General features: G+C 40.5%; 1 protein-coding gene across 3 annotated transcripts in view; it reads right to left on the reverse strand.

Moving 5' to 3' along the window:
- ARHGAP28 (Rho GTPase activating protein 28) overlaps nucleotides 1-22,475 on the reverse strand; it is a 155,625-nt gene that overhangs the window by 31,047 nt on the left and 102,103 nt on the right. For all 3 annotated transcript variants that reach the window (XM_047793753.1, XM_047793752.1, XM_047793751.1), the window contains exons 4-8: nucleotides 15,323-15,415; nucleotides 10,864-10,953; nucleotides 4,852-4,936; nucleotides 3,181-3,323; nucleotides 67-232 (exon numbers count right to left, since the gene is read on the reverse strand). In XM_047793753.1, coding sequence (XP_047649709.1) covers nucleotides 67-232; nucleotides 3,181-3,323; nucleotides 4,852-4,936; nucleotides 10,864-10,953; nucleotides 15,323-15,415 — 577 coding nt within the window. The remainder of the gene's footprint in view (nucleotides 1-66; nucleotides 233-3,180; nucleotides 3,324-4,851; nucleotides 4,937-10,863; nucleotides 10,954-15,322; nucleotides 15,416-22,475) is intronic.

The raw sequence follows: 22,475 nt of genomic DNA on the forward strand, positions 1-22,475 counted from the left end.
AAAGAATCAGAAAAGCACTCTTATTCCAACGTGCCAAAGTGCTAAAATCAAAAGAAGTCTTAATACCTCGTCCTTTTACTTTCTCTGTTTTGTTTCTTTTCAGTTGAATTCGAAAGGCATCAAAAAAGGCCGTCAATTCAATCAGAGAGAGATGGCGGATTTTCTTCATGTCTTCAGCGGACAGATCTCCTGCTTCAGTGAGGCCAAATCTGGTTTTCTGAACAATGAATTTCTAAAAACCAAATTGAGAATTTTTATTTTTATGGCAAAGGAAAATTATCATACCTTTGCTCAAATGCCACCCGGACCATCTAAATCTGCACGGCAAGACGTGCTACTTGTGGAAAAAAAAAAAAAAACAACTCTAAGGAGCATGCTATACATAGAAAGATTAGGAATATGACTTTTAGAACATTGGCAGATCACTGCTACACTAATTAGAACAAACAGTGGTGTGATGTATACCCTAACATCACCATCACAGCTGTGAAAACTACTTTCTTCTAAGGAACATCCTGTGTCGTTAACAGCTCACATCTCAGGCATCGCATGGAATGTGTGTACCACGGGGCGCACATGACACATGCACACAGAGCACCCAGTCTAGGATCCCCAAGAGAGATTTTGACTTTTTTCTTGTATCATCAACCTTTAAATCATCATTTATACTTTAAAAGACTGTGATTTCCCAGTTGAAACTAATGGCATGTGCTTGCTGAGACAGTAGCTATTATAACTTAAAAATCAAATTGAGAGAATTGAAAATATTCTTAAAAAGAATATATAAAGTACCAAATAATCCTACTATCATTTTGAAGATGATGATATTGTTAAAAATCTCCATTTCCATGCTAGGAAACAAAATACACTCAAACAATAACAAAAAACTCTTCAACAGTCCAAAATATTGTGAACACTAAGAAGTAAGACCTTGAAGAACAAGAGATTGTTCCTATGTAAAAAATAAGTAATAAGAAATATTACATGTAAATAATAATCACAAAATGTACTATACAATAAGTACAATGTATATTTATATAATAAATGTAACACAAGTTTTATATACAAGTAGGTATATAAAATATATAACAAATACTTCACTCAGAAAACCTGGTATTGAAAAAATATGCTAGGAGTTCCTGCTGTGGCTCAGAAGCTTAAGAACCCAACCTAGTGTCCATGAGGATGTGGGTTCGATCCCTTGCCTTGCTTGCTCGCTCCCTGGGTCAAGGATCCAGAATTGCCACAAGCTGCTGTGTAGGCTGCAGATGTGGCGTGGATCCAGCTTTGCTGTGGCCATGGCAGAGGCCGGCAGCTGCAGCTCTGATTCAACCCCTAGCCCAGTAACTTTCATATGCCGCAGGTGCAACCGTAAAAAGAAAAAATATGCTAAAGTCGAAATATCCCATAGTTATTTAAATTACAAAGTTTTAGGTAGACATTCTCCACAGGAGTTCCCTAAATCAGAGCTTCCTTGGGGTTTTTTAACCATCTACCAATTCTTTCATCCATTCAACAACTGTTTTTTTGAAATGCCAAGTATTTAAAGGCAAAACAAAACACAGGATGTGGTCTGGGGCATATCTTGTGCTATCAAACACTTAGTTATTTTATCTTTTAAAATTTTTTTTTTTTTTTTTTTTTTAGTGCTGCACCCATGGAATATGGAGGTTCCCAGGTGAGGGGTCGAATCAGAGCTGTAGCTGATGGCCAATGCCACAACCACAGTAACGCCAGATCTGAGCTGCATCTGTGACCTACACCACAGCTCATGGCAATGCTGGATCCTTAACCCACTGAGCAAGGCCAGAAATCTAACCTGTGTCCCCATAGATGCTAGTCAGATTCGTTTCCACTGAACCACGATGGGAACTCCTATTTTATCTTTTTCTGAGACCAAGGCCCCAAATGACAATAACACATAATAGCAACAATATAAACAGGAAGTGGAATCACTATTGAGCAATTACTACATACTAAACCCTAAGGAGAGTTTTGGATGGAAGGCTGCCTGTGCCCCAGGCGAGCCCAAACTTAGGAGGAGACAGACAGCCTGGATGTAGAGACAGGGGGCCAGCATCCTCTCTTGGGCAATTACCTCCAAATATTCAGAGGGACCCCTCCCCCCAAAACCAGAGTCCCAGGGGATTCTCTCTTTTGCCCCAGAATGCCACTGTGCCCTTCAACATAGAGGCTAAGCAGGGACCAGGAGGGGCTTTGAAAATAGACCCCTGGAAGTTTAAATACTGGTTCTGTCTCCTACTAGCTGTAGGGATTTGGATAAGTTACTTAGCTTGTTTGGGAGTCAGTTTCCTCAGCTGTGAAATGGGAGCAATCAATAGGCCACTGACAGCTAGAATAGCAAATGCAATGTCAGGCCCATGGAAGGGGCTTGGTGAGTCATACACTTCTTGCCCTGTCCTCTTCCTCTTCTTCAGGGGTGTCTGTCTAGGAATGGTTCAGGATGCCTGGGGACAAAGACTCTGCCCGACTCTAGATGACTCATTCCTGTAGTTCCGAAACTGCCTGAGCCCTGCTCATCATGCTTCCAGCCCTGATCAGCCCAGAATATTCAGGACTCCACATCACAAGCTCTTCGCAAACACACTTCATGAGTAGCAAACAGATCTGTGTGACACATTTATTGTATTGGGTTTTCAGGATATAATATCCTGGATGCATAGAATGAGGCTCTCAGGATAATGAAGTATGCAAGTCTACTTTCCCATTTCATAATACCATTACAAATTATTGGATTTGTGAGGAAATTTTAGTGTCTGTCCTAAACGCTCTCACTTCGTGTTATGACTGTGACTTTCTGCAGTACCCCATCCTGAAAGGTGGCTTCTGAAGGCACCAGTAGGTATATAGTTAGAACTGGTATCAACCTGTAAATAAAGTGCATGAAAGCACACAATCCAAGTGGAAATCCTATTTCATCTATAAAACAGCATTCAAGCATATACCCTTGCAATGCTTCCTCAACCCAGGGCTGCCAGGTACAGCTGGGCAGGCTATGCACTGCACAACAAATGGTGTCCCCAAAGTGATGCAGCACTGATGTCTGGCCTCGCCCCATGCCTGTGCACACACAGAGAAATTTTTTTTCTAAAAATTCTAGTTTGTTCCCCCGAGAAGTCAGAGGACGCTAGTGGAATAATCATGAAGGGTTTTACTTACAGGTAAAACATAGTCCTCTTTCTTAAAATCTGACTTCTTAAATTTATTTCTTTTTGGAGACTCTGTAATCATTTCTGAATAAGATACTTCAAAGGAGAGCTCTTCAGCTTCGGATGGAATGTTCTTCTCCAGATAGTCATCATCTAAGGAACGAAGGATGTAGAATGGTTAATATGCCATTGAACCAATCAATATCAGTTACTGTAAAATAAGCAAAAAATACTTAGACGTTAATGCATAAGCACATTAGAATGCTTACAGCCCAGGAAAAGCATTAGACTTTTCCAGGCTGCTTTCAGCTGAACAATTAATGTAGTGTCATCAGACTTCCGGATGAACAAACTTCTATAATCATTATCCAAACAAACTTTCTATTTAGTCTGAAGGTTTTCATTTTTGGTGTTTGCGTCTCATGAAAAGCACTGAAGATTATCAGATGAGAATCCAAAATGGAATACGTCTATATATTCTTATGATACTAAAAGCATCATAAGCCCTCCAGACACAATGCTGCTCCTACTGGGGAGCAGCAGCTTAAGGCAGAGGGAAAAGGGTAGGGGCCTCACTATGAATTCCTGCCTACTTTCACTTCTCTTGGGTTTCTTCCCAAACTGTGGAACTGTGCCTCTTAAGATTGGTTCAAATTCAGTTTGGACTTCACTATTAGGTTTGTTCACGTAAATTGACCCTAATCCTTACGGTTTCATAGTGATTATCTGATCTCAGATGATGCACGTTTTGCAACAGTTTTTCACTTTTTTGCAAGAGTCGTGCAACCGTCAATCAATTTTAGAATATTTTCATCGCCCCAGCTTATTTGAATTTTGAAGCTAATGCTGAAAGTATGAGGCTCTGCTGTACATGAGAGAGATGTGCATGTTTAGAGAAAACTTCAAGGAATCACAAAAGTGTGGCCTGGAAGTTCCCGTTATGGCTCAGTGGTTAATGAATCCAACTGGGAACCATGAGAAGTCGGGTTCGATCCCTGGCCTTGCTCAGTGCATTAGGGATCTGGCATTGCTGGGAGCTGCGGTGTAGGCATATGTCACAAACGTGGCTCGGATCCTGCGTTGCTGTGACTGTGGCGTAGGCTGGCAGCTATGGCTCCAATTAGACCCCTAGCCTGGGAACCTCCAAATGACATGGGTGTGGCCCTAAAAGACGAAGAAAAAAAAAGTGTGGCCTAAAGGGGCCTATTTCTTACAAGGAGAATTTGTGATTTCATTCTGAGCCCATGCAGAGCACCCAACTTTCAAGTGGAAGAGGCCCAGTTAAACACTGATGACTTTGGGCATCACAAGCTGCACACACTTGAGCACAGTTAGAGGTTCTTGGCAGTGGTCTGCTTCTTGGCCTGCCTGCCACAGGGAAGCAGCCCCAGCTGACTTGTGAAAGAGGCCCCAAATCAAAGACACCACCTACGGGACTGGTTTCTAAATGACAGGGCGGTGGTTAAGTTGGGAATGATTCTGCTTCCAATTTGGCTCAATCAATTTCTTCTGTGACAGAATGGGGTGTCTGGAGAGGGCTGGGAGAAGAGGCCTGGGGTAATATAATCAAAAAGAGGAGAAAATATCTTTACATTTGGCTTTTAGAAATTCGCTGCTCACTGAGTTGAGTACCAGCACAAAAGCAAGAAGCCACAGCTCGTGTAGGCTGTGTCTCACTCACCGCTCACCGCATTCTGCACGGACTGCCCAGGTTCCGCTGACCCATTGGAATGAACCGGCATATCTGGAATAGTCTCAAGGATAGACTGTGAAACAAGGGAAGGTGAGCACAGAACATTTTACCATAGATACATTCAACCTTATGTTTCGACCTGACGCATTTTCTGCAGTTTACTAGAATTCTTCTCACATAAAGCAAGTCTTGATTCCATAAGGGCTTGCATCTGATTTCCTTTGTTTTCTCACTCTGTTCAGACCTGTACAGCTCATACAGTTAATTAAATCAAAATAACCATATCTTCTTAAGTGTTTGTTGTCACACATTTCCTAACAAGTAGAAATGACAACCGTTTTGTTTGTTTGTTTGTTTGTTTTTTCAGGGCTGCACCCAAGGTATATGGAGGTTCTCAGGCTAGAGGCCAAATTGGAGCTGCAATTACCAGCCTACATCGCAGCCACAGCAACACCAGAGCTGAGTCACATCTGTGATCTACATTGCAGCTCACGGCAACACCAGATCCTTAACCCACTGAGTGAGTCCGGGGATCGAACCCGAATCCTCATGAAAACTAGTCCGGTTTGTTACTGCTGAGCCACAGTAGGAACTCCCTAGAAATGACAATCTTTGATGTCACATAGCTTGACAATTACAGTATTTGTTATTCTTGATGCAGCTGGGCACACGTTTTGGTCACAAATTCTAGGTCATGACTTAGGTGGATGATTAATAATAGGGATGCTGGAGTGAGACTGCCTGGAATCTCAACCTGGCTCTACCCCTTTGTGACTTCAAGCAAGTTACAGAACTCCCTAATGCTTAGTTTCTTGATCTGTAAAATGAAGATGATAACAGAACGTATTTTGATGAGTTATTATGGATCTGAAATGACTATAAATCACATGGAACAATATCAGGTGCACAGAAGTACCGCATGAAGATTAGCTGCTATGAATACACTAATATGCTAATTTCTTCACTACAGAATACGGAGTGATAATAACTATCAAAAAGTTAGGGATGTTCTCTAGTTCAGTTCCTTCTCTTAACTAATTTGCTGCTTTCTTCACTGAAATCCCGCCAAAGCATTATACCCGCCTGATCAGAAATCAGAAGCTGAGGGTCTGTCTTGGTAGAGCTCGGTGTTACTATTCAGGCTGGATGGGTACTAGTGAAAACTTGACACACAAATCCTACCATTTCTACCGATATAAAGTTTAATGTGGAAGTTCTCATCTGTGAGTATGTGTGAAGATGAAAATCTGCTATTCCATCCAGAACCTTTTATATGCTTTTCACACGTCTGTTCTTTTCTTCCCCCAGAGCCTGATATTATTTCTTTTAGTCTCATATTTATTTAGCAATACGAACTGAACACCCGATTCATGAGAGATCCTTTATCATTTCTACAAATTGCACAAGGGAATCTTGAGTGCTGAGCTTTGTGCTTTTTCCTATTTTATTCCAAAGGAGATGACATATCTTATTGAGTAAACAGAATGTGACTATATAGCCATTTACTAAAACACAGATGCCCAGCTATGTAATTGGTGCCTCATTAACACTACAGAATAAAGACTACTCATACACTAAAATCCTTAAAAAAATGTGGAACACTTCTCAGTGGTTTCCTTAAGTGCTTTATCAAACTTTGAAATAACTCAGGTATAGTGGAGAATACTCCTAAAAATTGAGAGACATTCATATAGGCTTTGAAGCTGATGGTTTAGGAAGCTTGAATTTAACTAAATGTCAATTTCGTAATCTGTAAAGTGGAGAAGTGCCATCTGCTGTCTGGCCTCCAGACAGCCTATAGTATAGAAGGAGGGCCTGCTCTTTGTAATGTAAATTACTCTGGGACTTTTCTGGGGGAAGCAGAAATTTAAATTGTGATCCTTGTACTTTAGATATTTATAATGAGGAGACGAGCATAACATTTATGGGACATTATTCAAAGACAATCCACTGTTAAGAACTAATTTTGGAGTTCCTGTTGTGGATCCGTGGGTTAAGAACCCAAAATAGTGTCTGTGAGGATGCAGGTTGGATCCGCTGCTCAGTGGGTTAAGGATCTGACATTGCTACAAGCTGCAGCATAGATCTCAGGCGTGGCTCAGATCCTGGGTTGCTGTGGTTGTGGTGTAAGTCTGCAGCCTCAGCTCCAATTTGACCCCTAGCCTGGGAACTTCCATATGCCTCAGGTGCCACCCTAAAAAGAAAAAAAATCAAAATAAAAAGCCCCCAAAACAAAAAAGGAGTAATAACTACTTTCAGAGAAAATTTTAAAATTATACACGAGATAAATATATATATCTATTTATATGTATGTGTGTGTGGACACAGACACACACACCCATCAACATATATTGAAACACTACATGAACTGAATGTTTTACTAAAATAAATACACATTGCCAAAATCCATACAAGTTGGGATTGAAAGAAATATAACCTTAAACTATATCCATTGAAAAATTAATCAGGGAGTTCCCGTCGTGGTGCAGTGGAAACAAATCCAACTAGGAACCATGAGGTTGCGGATTCAATCCCTGACCTTGCTCAGTGGGTTAAGGATCTGGTGTTGCCGTGAGCTGTGGTGTAGGCTGCGGACGTGGCTCGGATCCCGCGTTGCTGTGGCTCTGGCGTAGGCTGGCGGCTACAGCTCCAATTAGACCCCTAGCCTGGGAACCTCCATATGCTGCGGGTGCGGCCCTGAAAAGACAAAAGGCAAAAAAAAAAAAAAAATTTAATCAAAGCATTATGTCCACAATCATGCCAGGCCTTGGCATCAACTACATATAACAGCTGTTCTAGATTATATATTTACACCAAAGTTTAATAAATAGCTCCAAAATACTGAAAAAGATTCAAAATTCTCAACATGCTTGTACTAAGATTAGCATAATTCTGGTAACAACAAAAATTATATGTAAGTTAACCCCACTTATTAGAAAAGTGGTTAAAAATACTAAAATAGTACTGAATCATATTCAGTAGTGTATGAAAAGAATAATAATATAACACAAATAGGGTTTAACTAGGCAATGAAATTATAGTTCAACATTAGAAAAATCTATCAGTGTAATTTCCTAAAGTAATTGCCTTTTAAAGAAGAAATCCAATATATTCATTTTAATAGATGATGAACAATCATTTGATATAATTCAACCTCTATTCCTGATAAAAGCAATTACAAAGCTCAAAAACCCAGAACAAATATTCTACTTAATAAAGGAATTTAGATGAATTCATGAGAAAATAAAAAATGTATCAAAGGCCCCCCCAGAATTATTATTCAATGTTACAAGTTATTATAGTCAGTCCAGTAAAATAAGTATATAAGATGAATAACTATAGTCATTCCTCGCTATTCATGAGGGATTGTTTCCAGAACCCCCAAGGATACCAGAATCCATGAATGCTCAAGCTCCCCTTATAAAAAGGGTGTGGTATTTGCATATAACCTGTGCACTTTCTTCCTTTCTCTTTTTTCTTTTTTTTTCTTTTTGTCTTTTTAGGGCCTCACCCTTGGCATATGGAAGTGTCCAGGCTAGGGACTGAATCAGGGCTACAGCTGATGGCCTACACTGCAGCCACAGCAACAAGGAATCCGAGCCACATCTGCAACCTACACCACAGCTCATGGTAATGCTGGTTCCTTAACCCACTGAGCAAGGCCAGGGAGTGAACCCGCATCCTCATGGATCCTAGTCAGGTTCGTTAACCACTGAGCCGAGAAGGAAACTCCCTCTATGCCCCTTCTTCTGTACATTTTAGATCATTTCTAGATTACTTAAAATAGCTAATACAATATAAATTGTTACTTAAATAGCTGGTAGTGCACAACAAATTCAAGTTTTGCTTTTTGCAACTTTCTGGACTCTTTTTTTTTCCAGAGTATTTTCAATCAGTTGGTTGAATCCATGGATGCAGAACCTGCAGGTAAGGAGAGCCAACTACATTTTAAAGCATCTCAGATGATTTCTGCACAAAATATAAAATCAAATGAAAAATTCTCAAAAATAAAAAAGAAATTTTCAGAAAGGAAGGTATAACAGATATTTTGTGAGAAACAAAAATATTTTCCTTATATAGCCACATAAACCTACCAGAAGACATCATGAAAAACCCTTATCATTTAAAATACCAGTGAAAACTATTAAGTTCCTAGTAATTAACCAATGAAAAAAAATGTGTAAGAAAAAAATATGTAAGAAAGGAAATTGTGAAATTTTATTAAGGATAGAAGACACAAATAAATGGGAAGACACAATTACTGTTTCCCAGTGGGAAAATTCAGTACTTTAAATAATGTGAAGTCTCTCCCTAGGCTTAATCTTTAAATTCATGAAATGCTTAGTGGAGTCCTAACAAAATTTTTTTTTTTTTAATAAAAGAAATTTACTTCTCGTAGTTGTGATACTTTCTTGTTGGCTTATAGAAAAGGTGAAGCCAGTGAGAGGAGCAGATGAGGGGTCATGCTACCTCAGCAGCTTTCACATTAACCAGAAAGCGTGGGGACCACTGTAGGCAGGAGGCAAGACCTGCATCTCAGAGGATGACTTACATCTGCATGAACAATGAGATGGTGACAGAAGCTCAAGTCCAGGAGCTCACTTGGGCGACTGCTTCAGTAACACTGAAAGATGATGAATTTCTGTACTAAAGATGTGGTTACAGGAAAAGAGAGTAGAGGTACTCGAGAACGATGTACAAGATCATGTAGCAGGAAAGGACAGGTAAAGTTGAGGCTAACACATAGGGCTGTGTCTTTGGTGCTTGGGTACCACTGGCTGAGACTGAAAATGAAAGATTCTGGGCAAGGCCTTACTTAAAACTAGAGGCCCCAGTCACTGAGGTACAACACGACCCTATAAGATCTACTGTCAGTTTCTAGGAGACCCTGTAAGGTCTACTGTCAGTTTCTAGGAGTGCCAAAGTTTGTGAATGACTTACTTTGTTTTCATCAATAAGTGGGGTGAACAAGAGATTAGTTCTAAAATGGAGCTGTTCTCATTCATTTGCATTCTAATGGGTGGCCTTAAATAGGAAAGAAACAGCTGAATTCCAAGCTAGTAGGTCAGAAATTGTAGGTAAACCTTAGAGTATCTGTGTTACAACCTGCAGTGCTGTTGACAAAAGGCACTCACATTAGCTCATTCACATGGGGCTAACATCATCCCCTGAACAATGGGGGTACCTGGGAGTGTGTTGGGCATGTGAATGTCAAACACCCTGTGGATCAGACTGGACCACAGATGAGAAACTGCTGTCCAGGGGAATGCTGAACAGGCCCCCTCCCTCTGCCCCTCTGAACTGCTGTCTATTGCCTCCCATCAACTTGCCAGTGGAGAACCACTACCTCACCTAACAGGGTCTCTCTCTCTCTCTCTCTCATTTTTATCTGGTCCATTCCATCACCCCGACCAGGGCTCCTGTACAGGGACACCAATGGGGATTCCCAGGGGAGGTGCGGGGAGGGGCAAGACCGGAGTTTCAGGCAAAGTAAAGCAGAAGTTCTATTACTCAAGGGCAAGTGCAGTGGAAGGTCCGGAAGGCTGAGTCCTGAGATCCAAGGCTGGATAGGGAGGCAACAGTGGAAAGTCTTCCTTATCAGGATAAGGACACTTTAACCTATCCTGCAGGAGGAAGGACTATGAGTTAAGACGGCAGAGTTAGGACAGATCATCTGTATGAACGCCACCAAGAGAAGTTAACCAGTTAACAAGTTAACAAATTCCTCCACGTCTGATGCTCCTAAAGCACAGCCCTTGGTTTCTGGCCATGTCAGTATTAATTTATCAAGTCCTCTTTTAAACTCAGCTCTGTTCATTCTTCAGTTTTAAGTTTCCTTCATCCTAACTGTTACGAGGTTGGTGGGTCTACTGGCAGCTGTGGTTTCCTTGCCATGTTACTTCAAGTTTTTCCTCATTGGTTTTGAAGAAATGGCTTCTTCTTGCCTTGAACCTACAATTTTGCCCTGACATGCAATTATCCTGGTATGCTATGACTTACCATGGAGCCACTCCTGGGAACGGCAAGACCCCCTTCTTCATCCTGGGACCCATCTGACAGGGTAGTACTGTTGAGAGAAGCATCATCTGGCTAAATGGAGACATGAAAGTACCATTCTTATTCAGGAAAATACTCTCTACCCTGTTTGTGTCTGTGCATTCCACTCTGGGTGCTTATTTAGCCATGTGTGGCAATGTATCAAGTCACAACGGCTGGGGAATGGGCAGCTGCCCCAGCCCTTTAGAGATCATCACCATGAGCCACCCAAATGCCTGGCCCTCAGCCAGACCCTAGCCGCTGTGGCAGCCACTGCTACTGCCTGCCACAAACTCCCTTCTCCTTAACAATTTCTTGGTTGGTTCCAGGGAATTAGGGGTTAAACCAAAGAACTTGATTTCCAGGCTTCTCTGCAGCTAAAAGTAATCACTTTGCAGCTAAAAAAGCATGGTCAATGAGGTATAAGTGTAATTTTACCAAGAGTGCCTCCAGAGAAGTTAAGGCTTTCTAAACCAAAAGAAATAGTCTATCCACTGTTTCATGCTCATGGCGGCACCCTGGCTGACAGCATGGAGTTGCCAGGCATCTTGCTCCAAAGAGGAGGACGTGGATGGCCAAAATGGTTTGGTTTGTGCTATGGGTCATCACGCGATTGCCCTGTCAGACTTGGGCCACACCTCTGAAGCATCTATATGTGGAACAAAGCAGCTCCTACTTTTCTATTACAAGCAGCTAAACACAAAGCTACTCTGTCTGATCTCATTTTTTAACAGACCCTATGACTATCTTTTGCAATGTTAGAATTCAGTTAGCAGTAGTATCAAATTGTTTTTTCATTTATAAAGCACAAAGTAGGAGATTTTTGTTTCAGTGTATAATAGCACTACTGAAATTTAAGACATGAATATTCTCTTCTTTACTGAAGGAAACATTGCAAAATTGAATATATTTGATATTTATAAAAAATATGCAACCTTTGATCTTTTAAAAAACTGTCCCTCATCTTGATTGACCATAGTTTCTAAATTCACTATACACAGTAAGGGTCACTTTATAAAATGAACAGAGGACTCTTTTTCTTTTAAAGGAACAAATAAAACACAAGGCGAGGCGTAGCACATGAAATTTAAGTCAAAATGGCAAACTGAGAATCATTAATTCCCCTTCCAACTCCAGCAATAAATTCAAAATGCAAAAATTCAGAAAAATTGCAGAGAGGCAAACAACAACAAAAAGCATATTGGTAAAGGAATGTTTCAGGCAACCAAAATAAGAAAAGAAAAGAAACCCAAATAGTGTCATATAAGAGTGCAACATTAGGTCAATGAACAATATGAGCAATTCCACTGTACAGATTTCCAGGACAGCTCAGATTTTCTGTTAATAACAAATAGTCAGTTGGAACATGTTTCTAATGGGAATATTGAGATAGGATCCAGCATCTGCTAACCATCTTGTAAGTGTAAGGATTAAATCTACATGCTATGGTGGCAGCATGAAAGGAGAAAGTTACAAGTTCATGCTAAGGTTGGTACTGCATTGCACTGTAGCTATACCAACCTTGGTTTACCCATCATTAGTTGCTTAATTTGTGACTAAAACAAACTCCTACTTATTTAAATCATGGTTCCTTAGATCTTCTTTCCTATAAAGCAAACACAGATGTAACTGATAATTTTAACAGATGGTATGATTGTATTTTACAGTGAATTATGAATCAATAGCAAGTATACCTATTTGATTTTCACTTAAGACATTGAAAATAAATTAGATTGACTACTTTGCCTTTTGAATCAACTAGCAACTCAAAAGACTAATTCATTTATGTAGACTACACATAAGGAAAATGTTTTCTTTTAGCTGATTTGGAGTTTCTTTTAGGTGATTTGGAGTTTGTCAGGATTGTAGATTGGGTGGTAAGCCTTTTGTAAATGCCAAGATTTAGTGGCATTTGTGATTGAGAGTCAAGACTCAATCACATATAATATGTGAATAGATGATTCCTTTATTCTAAGTAGCTGTATTGTAAAATAAACATGCTGGATATTAATGAAATCATAATATGTTATATGGACTTGTTTTTAAAGGTTTCTTGAGGTAAAACTGTCATATAGTAAACTATATGCATTTCAAGGTTATAAGCTATACATCTGGATGAGTTTTGAAAACCATCAGCACAGTTGCTGTCCCTCCTTCCCTCTCCTCCTTGGCCACCTCCTGGCAAGTACTGCTGTTTCCCTTACTATAGGTTAGTTTACAATTTCTGTAATTTCATAGAAACAGAACCTTTTTATCTGGCTTCTTTCACATGGCATAATTATTTTGAGATCATCCATGTTTGTATATTATCAATAGTTTATCACTTTTTATTCCTGAGAACTATTCCTCTGTATGGACCTATCACCATTTGTTCATCTATTTACCTGCAGATAAAACTGGGCTGTTTCCAGTTTGGGGCTTTTATGTTATACACATTTGTGGGTAAGTCTTTGTGTGAATATACATTATCTATGGATAGAATGGTAGGTATATGCTTAATATTTTATCAAGATGGTAGGTATCTACCTATCCATATGGTAGGCATGTGCTTAATATTTTAAGGAGCAACCAAACTATTTTCCAAAGTGGATGGACCATCTTACATTCCTTCCAGCAACATATGAGAGTTCCAGATGTTCTGTATCCTTAGCCCTGGGCCAGACGGTCAGTGTTTTTCATTTTGGCCATTTGACAAGGGATGCAGAGACATCATGGCTTTACACGCATTTCTATAACCATTAAGGATGCTGAGCGCTTTTCATGAGATGATTTGTCATCCCCATCTCCTTCCTGGTGAAGTGTCTATTCACATTTTTTTGCCCATTTTAAAAGATAAGAAAAGACTGAACAGAATTTTACCACTAGAAAACTCAAAGTATATTCTTAAAAGAGAAAGTTGATTTGTGAGTTCCCATCGTGGCTCAGTGATTAACTAACCCGACTAGCATCCATGAAGATGCAGGTTTGATCCCTGGCCTCACTCAGTGGGTTAAGGATCCGGCATTGCCGTGAGGTGTGGTGTAGATTAGCAGATGTGGCTCAGATCTGGCGTTGCTGTGGCTGTGGCGTAGGCCAGAGGCCACAGCTCTGATTGGACCCCTAGCCTGGAAACCTTCAAGTGCCATGGGTGTGACCCTAAAAAGACAAAGAGACCAAAAAAAAAATGAGAGAGAAAGTTGATTTCTTTTCAAAAGTAGAGGATTTGTGTGGTTCAGCCTTCAACTGAGGGAACTAAAGGCTGGGCATACTAGTATGGAACAGATTGTGGAAATTTTAATATAAAAAGGAGTTCTGCATTATTTCTGTAAACAATAGGGATTATATTCCGGGATAAAATGGGAGAGTTAAGTCAAATGACCAAGCCTCTCTCTTCCAACACCAAGCTGGGTCAACAAAATATAACTAAAACAGCAGCGTTCACAGGCGTGTGGTGGTCAGAGAGAAATAGTCTAGGAATAGCATAAATTCTTCCTCAAAATCTATTACCCTCATCAAATAGAGAAACTTTTGAAACAGGCAGCTACTATCTCCTCCAAATTACGAGGGAAAACACCCAAAGGTGTGAGTAACCACATCCGGGTTTCTCGTGTGCACAGCCCTTCAAACTAAGTCTCTCCCCAGCACCATCTCAGTAGGAAGGAGGGAACCTACTGGGATGCATTTTGCTTTTCTCTACCTGAGAGGAACGCAGGGGATGGAACATGACAATGAAAAAATTAAAGGGAAAATGGAGGACAGAAGCTCCAACAAAGCAGAGAAAAGATAACTTAGATGTGCAAGTAAAAATAGATGTGATAAAAGCCTCAGGCCAAACTCTAAATAAAGCCACCTTTTCCAGTTGTAAATTGACAGATGCCTGATCTTCCTCCCAGGCTTGCCTGGCTTTGCCCTCCTCTGGGTAAGTGGGGAGTAGAAGCCTGGGGAGAAGCAGGAGGATGGGGAGGGGCACAGCAGTCCCACAATGAAGAGATGAAGAGTGGGCTCAGAAGTCAGGGGCCTGGTGCTCGCCCTGGGTGGGGGAAACAACAGACAATGTGGGGACCCCTACTGCTGTCCTGTGACTCCATGTCCACACCGGGTGGACCTGGGACTCAATGGGACCAAAACTCTTATGAGAACTTTTTTAAAATAAAAGAAAAATGTAAAGGAACTAAATCTGTCAAAAATGCCTGCCATCACAGGTTTTCCAGGTATGTATCTGTCTTAATAGAGCCTATGTAGTTATCTGTGACTTTTATTAAACCTGGGTTCATGTCCTGCTGAATGTCTTCCTCCAAACTGATGCAAGGGAGAAAGGTGTGTTGAGGGCTGCAGCTGTCCAGCCATCTTAGTTCGGTTGCATTGTTTTGAAGTTTTGCATGACTGTCTTGAAGGAATGGCTTCTTTGTCCATCCCTGCACCCTGGTCTCCATCTATAACTTACCAAAGAACCACTTGTTTTGATAACTCCTGGCAGCTCCTTTTCCTCCTGGGGGCCATCCAACTGCCTAGGATGGTCGTCACAGGCATCACCTGGCTAATGAGAGAAACCAAAGTCATTTCTATCCAGGCTTATCCTTCCCAATGTGATGGTTTATTCAATTACACATTACACACGTGGCGATCCATTGAGTTACTGACTACAATACCATGGTAAGAGCCTTGCCCAATCCTTGGTAAGTATACTGATCCTGGCACATTCATACACTGTAATAGAAACAGGTCTAAAAAGCAGACGTCTCTACCTGCTGGCCAAATCCCACTTTTCTTGTTTAACATATGAATACCATGATTTTGCTTCAAGATGCTGTATGTCTACCTAAAAGGACTAAGTGAGATCATAAGATGGTTAGTGTCCAATGAGATATGAGTGAAATCCTATTTGGTAAGCTTCCAGGAAGGCTCATGTTTTCTTGTTGGAGTGGATGAAATCAGCTGACTGATGCATATTCCAGAACATGGACACTGAACCTGTGACGCCAGATATCCTACAAGCATTAAATACTTGCCTGTGTAGTAAGAGGAGCAGAAGGGAAAGATAAAAAAAATTGGTAGGTCCATGCTACTAATATCACTCATACTAGCCTCAGATTTCTTTTTTTGTAAGAAAAATAAACCTCTAATTGTCTAAGCCATGCAGCTTACTGAGAAAACTATGCTACTTAGAAATCAGACTTTATGACTGTATGTTGGGATAATTTACAAATCAAAAGCAAGAGTAGTCAGGTTTTTTTTTTTCAATTGTGAAACTGGAAATACATTAGATTGACTATCTCACAGACACAAATATTTCATTCCCATTCACTGAGCATTGGACAAACTGATTCTCATTATGCAGTAAGTATATTTGAGACAATTGTGTGGTGTGATATACTGTCTTGTAGCCCTTGTGCTTACACTCTAAGAGTTTTAGCAGCATTTGTGATACAACAGCCTCTCCCAAAATAAGCTGCAAATATTCCATTCCATGAGTAAAGCAACTTTCTGCAAAATTTAAACATACTGGATATTAATGAAATTAACTTTTATATCAGACCTTAGAAACTGTTATTTTTCATTTTGCTTTTCTGCATTTTCTAACTTTCCCCAATGTGTATGTATTACATGAATAAGAAGAACGCACACCTGTTTGGAAGTGGAAATGATGCCAAAGAGGCAACAGAAGAAAACTTAGATCATGATGGTGGACAGAGGACACATCACTCCCAACCACCTCCCTCAGAATTACAGAAAGGCCGTATTTCTATAAGAACAGCCCCAAAGCGCACTGAGAACCAACAAAGTGTTCTAATAATACATGGAAAATTATTAGAAATTCCTGGAAAATAAAAAGTAAAAAATTTATTTCCTAATTGTAGAGAGACAGCCTAGGAATAACATAAGACAACATTGCTGGCAAAGAAAGGACAAAGCCCCAAAAAGCAAACAAACAACACAGGACCCAAAGCTAACCCTCTTATTGGATAAGCTGTCCTCTGGGCAAATATCTGTATAATGGCAGGGAAATCACAGCAATGACATATCCTAAAAGTCATTAGTTAATTCAATCCATCTCCAAGGGTCATCAGCCGTTGGAGGAAATCAACATTATAAAGAAGTCAGCCATAGAGAAAATCAGTATTTTTAAAAAGAAGTACAGTGATAAACATTTGGGAAGAAAGAGATAATTGAGGGAAGAGAAAAAAGCTTAGAATGATACAATAATTTCAGAGAGATTTGAGAGACTATTTTAACCACAAATTAGGAGTAACTATAACAATAAAGAGTAAATCAGTGAAAGAGGAGGATCTTTTGAATTATCAGTATGACTGCGGATTCAGAAATCAACAGGGCCCGATTATAACCACTCATGACAAAAATTACGTTTCCACAAAATGATGTAGACAAAAATCTGCTAGCAAACAGAATAAACAGGAAAAAAGAACATGGAAAATATGGGACAATTTAAGAGATATGTGAGTTGAATGCAAGAAATGAATAGAGAAAATGGAGGTAATGAAATAAAAGGAATAATGGAAAAAGAATGTTCAGAACCAAAAGGAAATATTTTTCAGAAACAAAAGGCTGAGTGCTGACCACGATGAAAAAATGTGTTTTCTATCCTGATGATAGTTCAGGTCTCCAACAACAAAGATAAACCTAAAAAGCTTCCAGAAATACAAAAACGAGAGCAGGATATAAATAAGAATGATTTAGAGAGGCATCAGACTTAACATTAACACTATATGAAAGAGCAAACAGGTTAATATTTACACATTTCTGAAAGAAAATGATTAAAGCCTAACACTATGATACTCACCAGTTTAGGATTTAAGCTTTTTGGATATGAAAATTTAGTATCCAGAGATATTTCTTGCCAGATTTGCTCAAAGGATAAAAGATGCAATCTGCTAAGAAGATGTAACATTTTTGTAATATATGTGATTATGCAAATTAATATTTCTACTACTCTCTACAGTTGTTCTGTCATGCTAGCCCTCATTCGCCTCCTTGATAAAAAGCAACACTGCTTTCTCATTTTATAAACCTGTGAGTGAGTCAGGGGCGTGACTGGAGTAAAATGTAATTGTTCTCTTCCACCTCAGGGGGAGATTTCTTCATGGGCCTGGCACCACATTTGCCTTTAACCTTTAAAAGATGACAAGACCCTCAAAGATCTGAAATGAAAAGGATAGCGATAAAAGAGAAAAGAAACAAAAGAGGTCCAGACTCATCCCGAGAGTGCATGGCTGGGTTTGAGTGTGAAGGAGAGAGAAGATCTAGGACAAGGCTCACTCTTAGGTTCTGCTCTGACATCTGATAGGAGCTGGAGGCCGAGTGGCCTAAGTCAAAGTGCCCCCCCCCCGCTGTCCCCCACTACCTCAGGTAAGGTCCCCAGCTAGACAATGCCCCTTATGTAGGGGACCAGTCACAGTTCCTGCTTATCCCTGAGCAGTGGGTTTCAGTTCCCTGTCTACTCGTTTAGTCCAGTGCTCATTCCTGGTCCCCTCATTCAAACCAGCTGAACCCCTCCTCCCATAGGAACCAGGGGGCACCCCGCTTTCTCGGTACTACAGAGCCTACCTCCTGCACCCCTGGTTGTTCACTGTGTTCCCAAGTGTACCCCATGTGTGGGTCTGTGTGGTTGTGGAGTCCTCCTCCCCTAGGCTGTGCGAATAAGTGATGAATGAATGGCTGCTGTCCCATCTGTCCAATGTCTGGGGTCATGGGCTGAGCCATCCCTATAGCCCGAGGGTGAGGAGGAGGCTATCAAAACAGTGTGGAGAGGCAGGAGGGACAAAAAGCTCGTAGAAACTCCTTTATTTGAAAGCAAGTCATGTCTACTCTGACTTGCCCCTCCTCTGGCAGAGAGGAGAGGCGGCGGTGGCTGCAGTGAAGGGGGATGGGGCGGGCAGAGAAGAACCAAGTGCCCTGGCTGGAAGGAAGGTGGAGAAGACCCCCTGCACCGAGGGAATAATCTAAAACCTGGGGAGACCTGCTACCAACGCAACAGAAAACATAAAGACCTCTGACTAGTTGGAATTCACACTCTGATGAGAAATACAATAAAATTAGAAAAAAACCAGCATGGCTCACAGCCCCAGGGGGCCACCCTCCACCTCCAGACCTTGGCCTACCTTGCTCTTCAAGCAACAGAAAAGCAACCAGAACACAAACTGGCCACATGCAAAGCCCTGAACAGAATTTTGGAAGGGGCAAGGGTGAGCTTGTATAAGCTGACAGTTGTAAGATGCAGATGGAGGGCCCCAGAGAAAATAGATGCAGGATGAAAGTAAACTGTATAGAATCTAACCATCATCACCATCGTCATCGTCAGATGAAGAATGGTACAGGGGTTACTCATAGGACAACAAAGGACCCCTCTTCCTCTGCTAGGAAAAGGGAAATAAGAGCTAAAGAGAAAGAGACCCAGAACAGAGAGGAAGGCCTCTCATTGCAAATGTTCTCCCGCCACAAGTTCAAGTGGAGGCAGAAGTCAGTACACCTTGTCCTTCTCAGAGTGCACCACTTCAACGAGAGGACCCGGGCCCCCTGGCAAGAGGTACAGATCACACTATGAGATCCATCTCTTTCACTGAAATGATTTCACTAGCAATTCTGAACTCAGATCGGCACCCTTTGACACTGTGTATTAAACTGGAGAAAGTGGACTTGGATGAAATGTGTTTACCTCCTGTGGGAGAGAATATATTTTTCCACTTACTGTTACACATTGAAGATGCTACAGTGCTGCTCCCACAATATATTTACATTTAGAAAATAACTGAAATGTCAAAATACTTCTTATGGTGAGAATTAAATTCATACCGAACAATACATAGAGGTCACCTAAATTTTTCCATTATGTCCTCAGCGAAGAGAACAATGGTTTAGCTGACAACCTCCCCCATGTACTGACTCCTGGCTCTGGCTGTGCCTATCGCTGCAGCTGTGCTTGTTTTTGTTATTGTAGGTAGAGGTAAGCCACGTAGTTATTTGTGGATTTAAGTACTTAATTATTCATTCCTGGGTCTGAGCCTTTTTCCTTCATTGTTACCAAGTAAGTAGGCTTTTTTTTTTTTTTTTCCTCCAAATTTTCCTGGCTGCCTTGAAACCATTCCTTCACCTAACCTCCTTGCTCTCGCTTCCCCTTGCTTGATCTTACCAGTTGACCATTTCTGCAGGGAATTGCTGATATCCCTTCTTCATCCAGGGTCCCATCCAAAAAAGGAGTTGAGATACAACAAAAATCATCTGGCTATTGAGAAAAATGAAAGTGCATTTTTATTCAGGCATGTTCTCCCAGGAGGAGCTGTGCATTCAATCACGTGTCACACATACAGTGTGTGTGTTTACACAGCTTCGGTGAGACATCCGTAGATATGATGGCCTGTGCACTGGTCACTGTGCCTGGTCACTTAGCAGCCACGACCAAGGGCTCGCTACACCCCGGGCAGGATGACAGACATGGGTCTCTGTGGAAGATGGTGTCAACTGCCTGCCCCAAACCCAGTTGCCAGTCTTCCTTAGAAGGATCCTGAGTGTTGGTTTTTTTTTTGTTGTTGTTGTTGTTTTTAGGAACTCTTGTGTACAATGAAAACATATCCATTTCCTAGACTATCATGGACCTAAGAAGAATTGTATAACATTTCTGGGCAATGAAAGGTAACTGGAATTCTCCCGAGTAAGATTTCTGGGAAACCAAAGTCGGAGATACAGAGTCAGCTGGTACATGGTCCAGGACTTGCCAGGAACATGGACATGGTGACAGGAGTGGCCTGGTCACCTTGCTAAGCAAAAGAATGAAGGCCACTTATGAAAGATAAATTAGATAGAAGGAGGCTAGATCTACGCTAAAGCAAAAGAACACCTACCTTCAGTTTCCTCTGTGAGAGGGAAAAAAACAAATCCACATCTGTAAAACTCATGATTGCTTAGGTTTTCCATGCCATGCAGTCAAATGTATAAAAAGGTGATATAATTATGTTTTTAAAAATGACTGTATGACTATATTTAAACAGTTAATTATGAGTTAGTTCCACCTTGAACTGTTAATCAATTATGAAACTGAAAATACATTAGATTGACTATTTTTTGCTCAATTAAATGTATTAGTGAATGGAATAACTGACTTACATCCTCTGGATATTAGGAAAACCTGTTTGGGAACTCGACTTCTGCCCATGATAAAATGGACAATAGACCTTGGGTTACATATATCCAGAGGCTGATTTAATATTTGTGATTTGGTGTATAATACCACTAAAACAAGGGTTAAATAATTTATTCCTTTATGATTAGAACTTCCCTGAAAATTGTATTTGTTGGACATTTAATTAAATCACAAAATTTTATTTGAGCCCAAAGGAATACTCATGTTTTATTTTGCTTGTACATATTTTCTGTTTCCAATAAACATTACGTATTACTTTTAAAATCAGGGGGGAAAAAACACCCACATTTTGGGGAGGGAGCAAATACTATTGAAGAAGCAGCATAAGAAAAAACTGGATCAAGATAGGGCAGTGCACATCCTAACCCTGTGTATCACTCAAAGTGTCAAAGAGATACTTCTTTCAAAGAGTAGATCTAGAAACCACTAGGCATTTCGATTAGCAGAACAGAAATTGCTGGATGTTCCTGGAAGATAAAAAGCCTGGAAGATATCAAGGGATGTTTTCATAAGGGTAGAGGGAAATCTCTCAGCCTGAAGAAAAGGTGTAAGAGAAAAGTGTGTGGAAGGTAAATGCCTAACCAGAAAAAGCACACATCCATAATGAAAATATGAAGAGCAGGAAGGCATCGCCCAATTCAGGGGACAACCAACAGCTGTGCAGAAGGACAGCAGGCAGCAGCTAAATGGAATTCCCTTTGGAAACAGAGTGAACACCCGCCGTGGGAGTGGCAGTGGTTGTCCTAATATGGGTGTGGTGGTTCTGGACAGAAAGAATGTTGAATTGCAATGTATTGGGGCCTTCTGAGAGGACACAGACAGGAATATAAAAAGGAAAGCTAGGTTTGCCAGAAAAAAAAACAAATTAGGATTCTGCAGGACTCTTGTTATTTTGTCATGATGCCATATATGTATACATACACACACACACATATACACCTTAAAGTGAAGTGTGACGGTTGACACTGACACACTTCACCACTCACACAGGCCCAGACCCCTGTTTTTGGGGGGAGAGTTTTAGGAAGAAAACAGATCTATATAACTGCATAGCAAATACACAAGTATTACTTCTACTAATCAATCCATCAATCTATCTAGTTCTCCATTAATGAATATGAACCAACACAATATCTAAGGATCAAAATCAAGTGAACAACAGCAATGTAATAATGCCAAAAATTAAACAGATGACCCTAAAGGCAAGAGATAATACAAAGAAAAGAAGAGAACCTTGGAATTTAAGGTGTAATTTAGTACCTTCAAAATGCTGAGAGGCTACTGCCGCCAAGAAATCAGAACAAATCACAAAATAAAGGGAAATATGGAGGAAAGGAGAGTCTTCAGTAAATTCACAAGATGACTGTTAAATTTTTAAAAATTAATGAAAAGCATAAGTATTAATACAACAAAGGCCAAATTAATGACTTAAAGACAAAGTTGA

Source organism: Phacochoerus africanus, chromosome 8 (genome assembly GCF_016906955.1).
Source record: "Phacochoerus africanus isolate WHEZ1 chromosome 8, ROS_Pafr_v1, whole genome shotgun sequence".
NCBI lineage: Eukaryota > Metazoa > Chordata > Mammalia > Artiodactyla > Suidae > Phacochoerus > Phacochoerus africanus.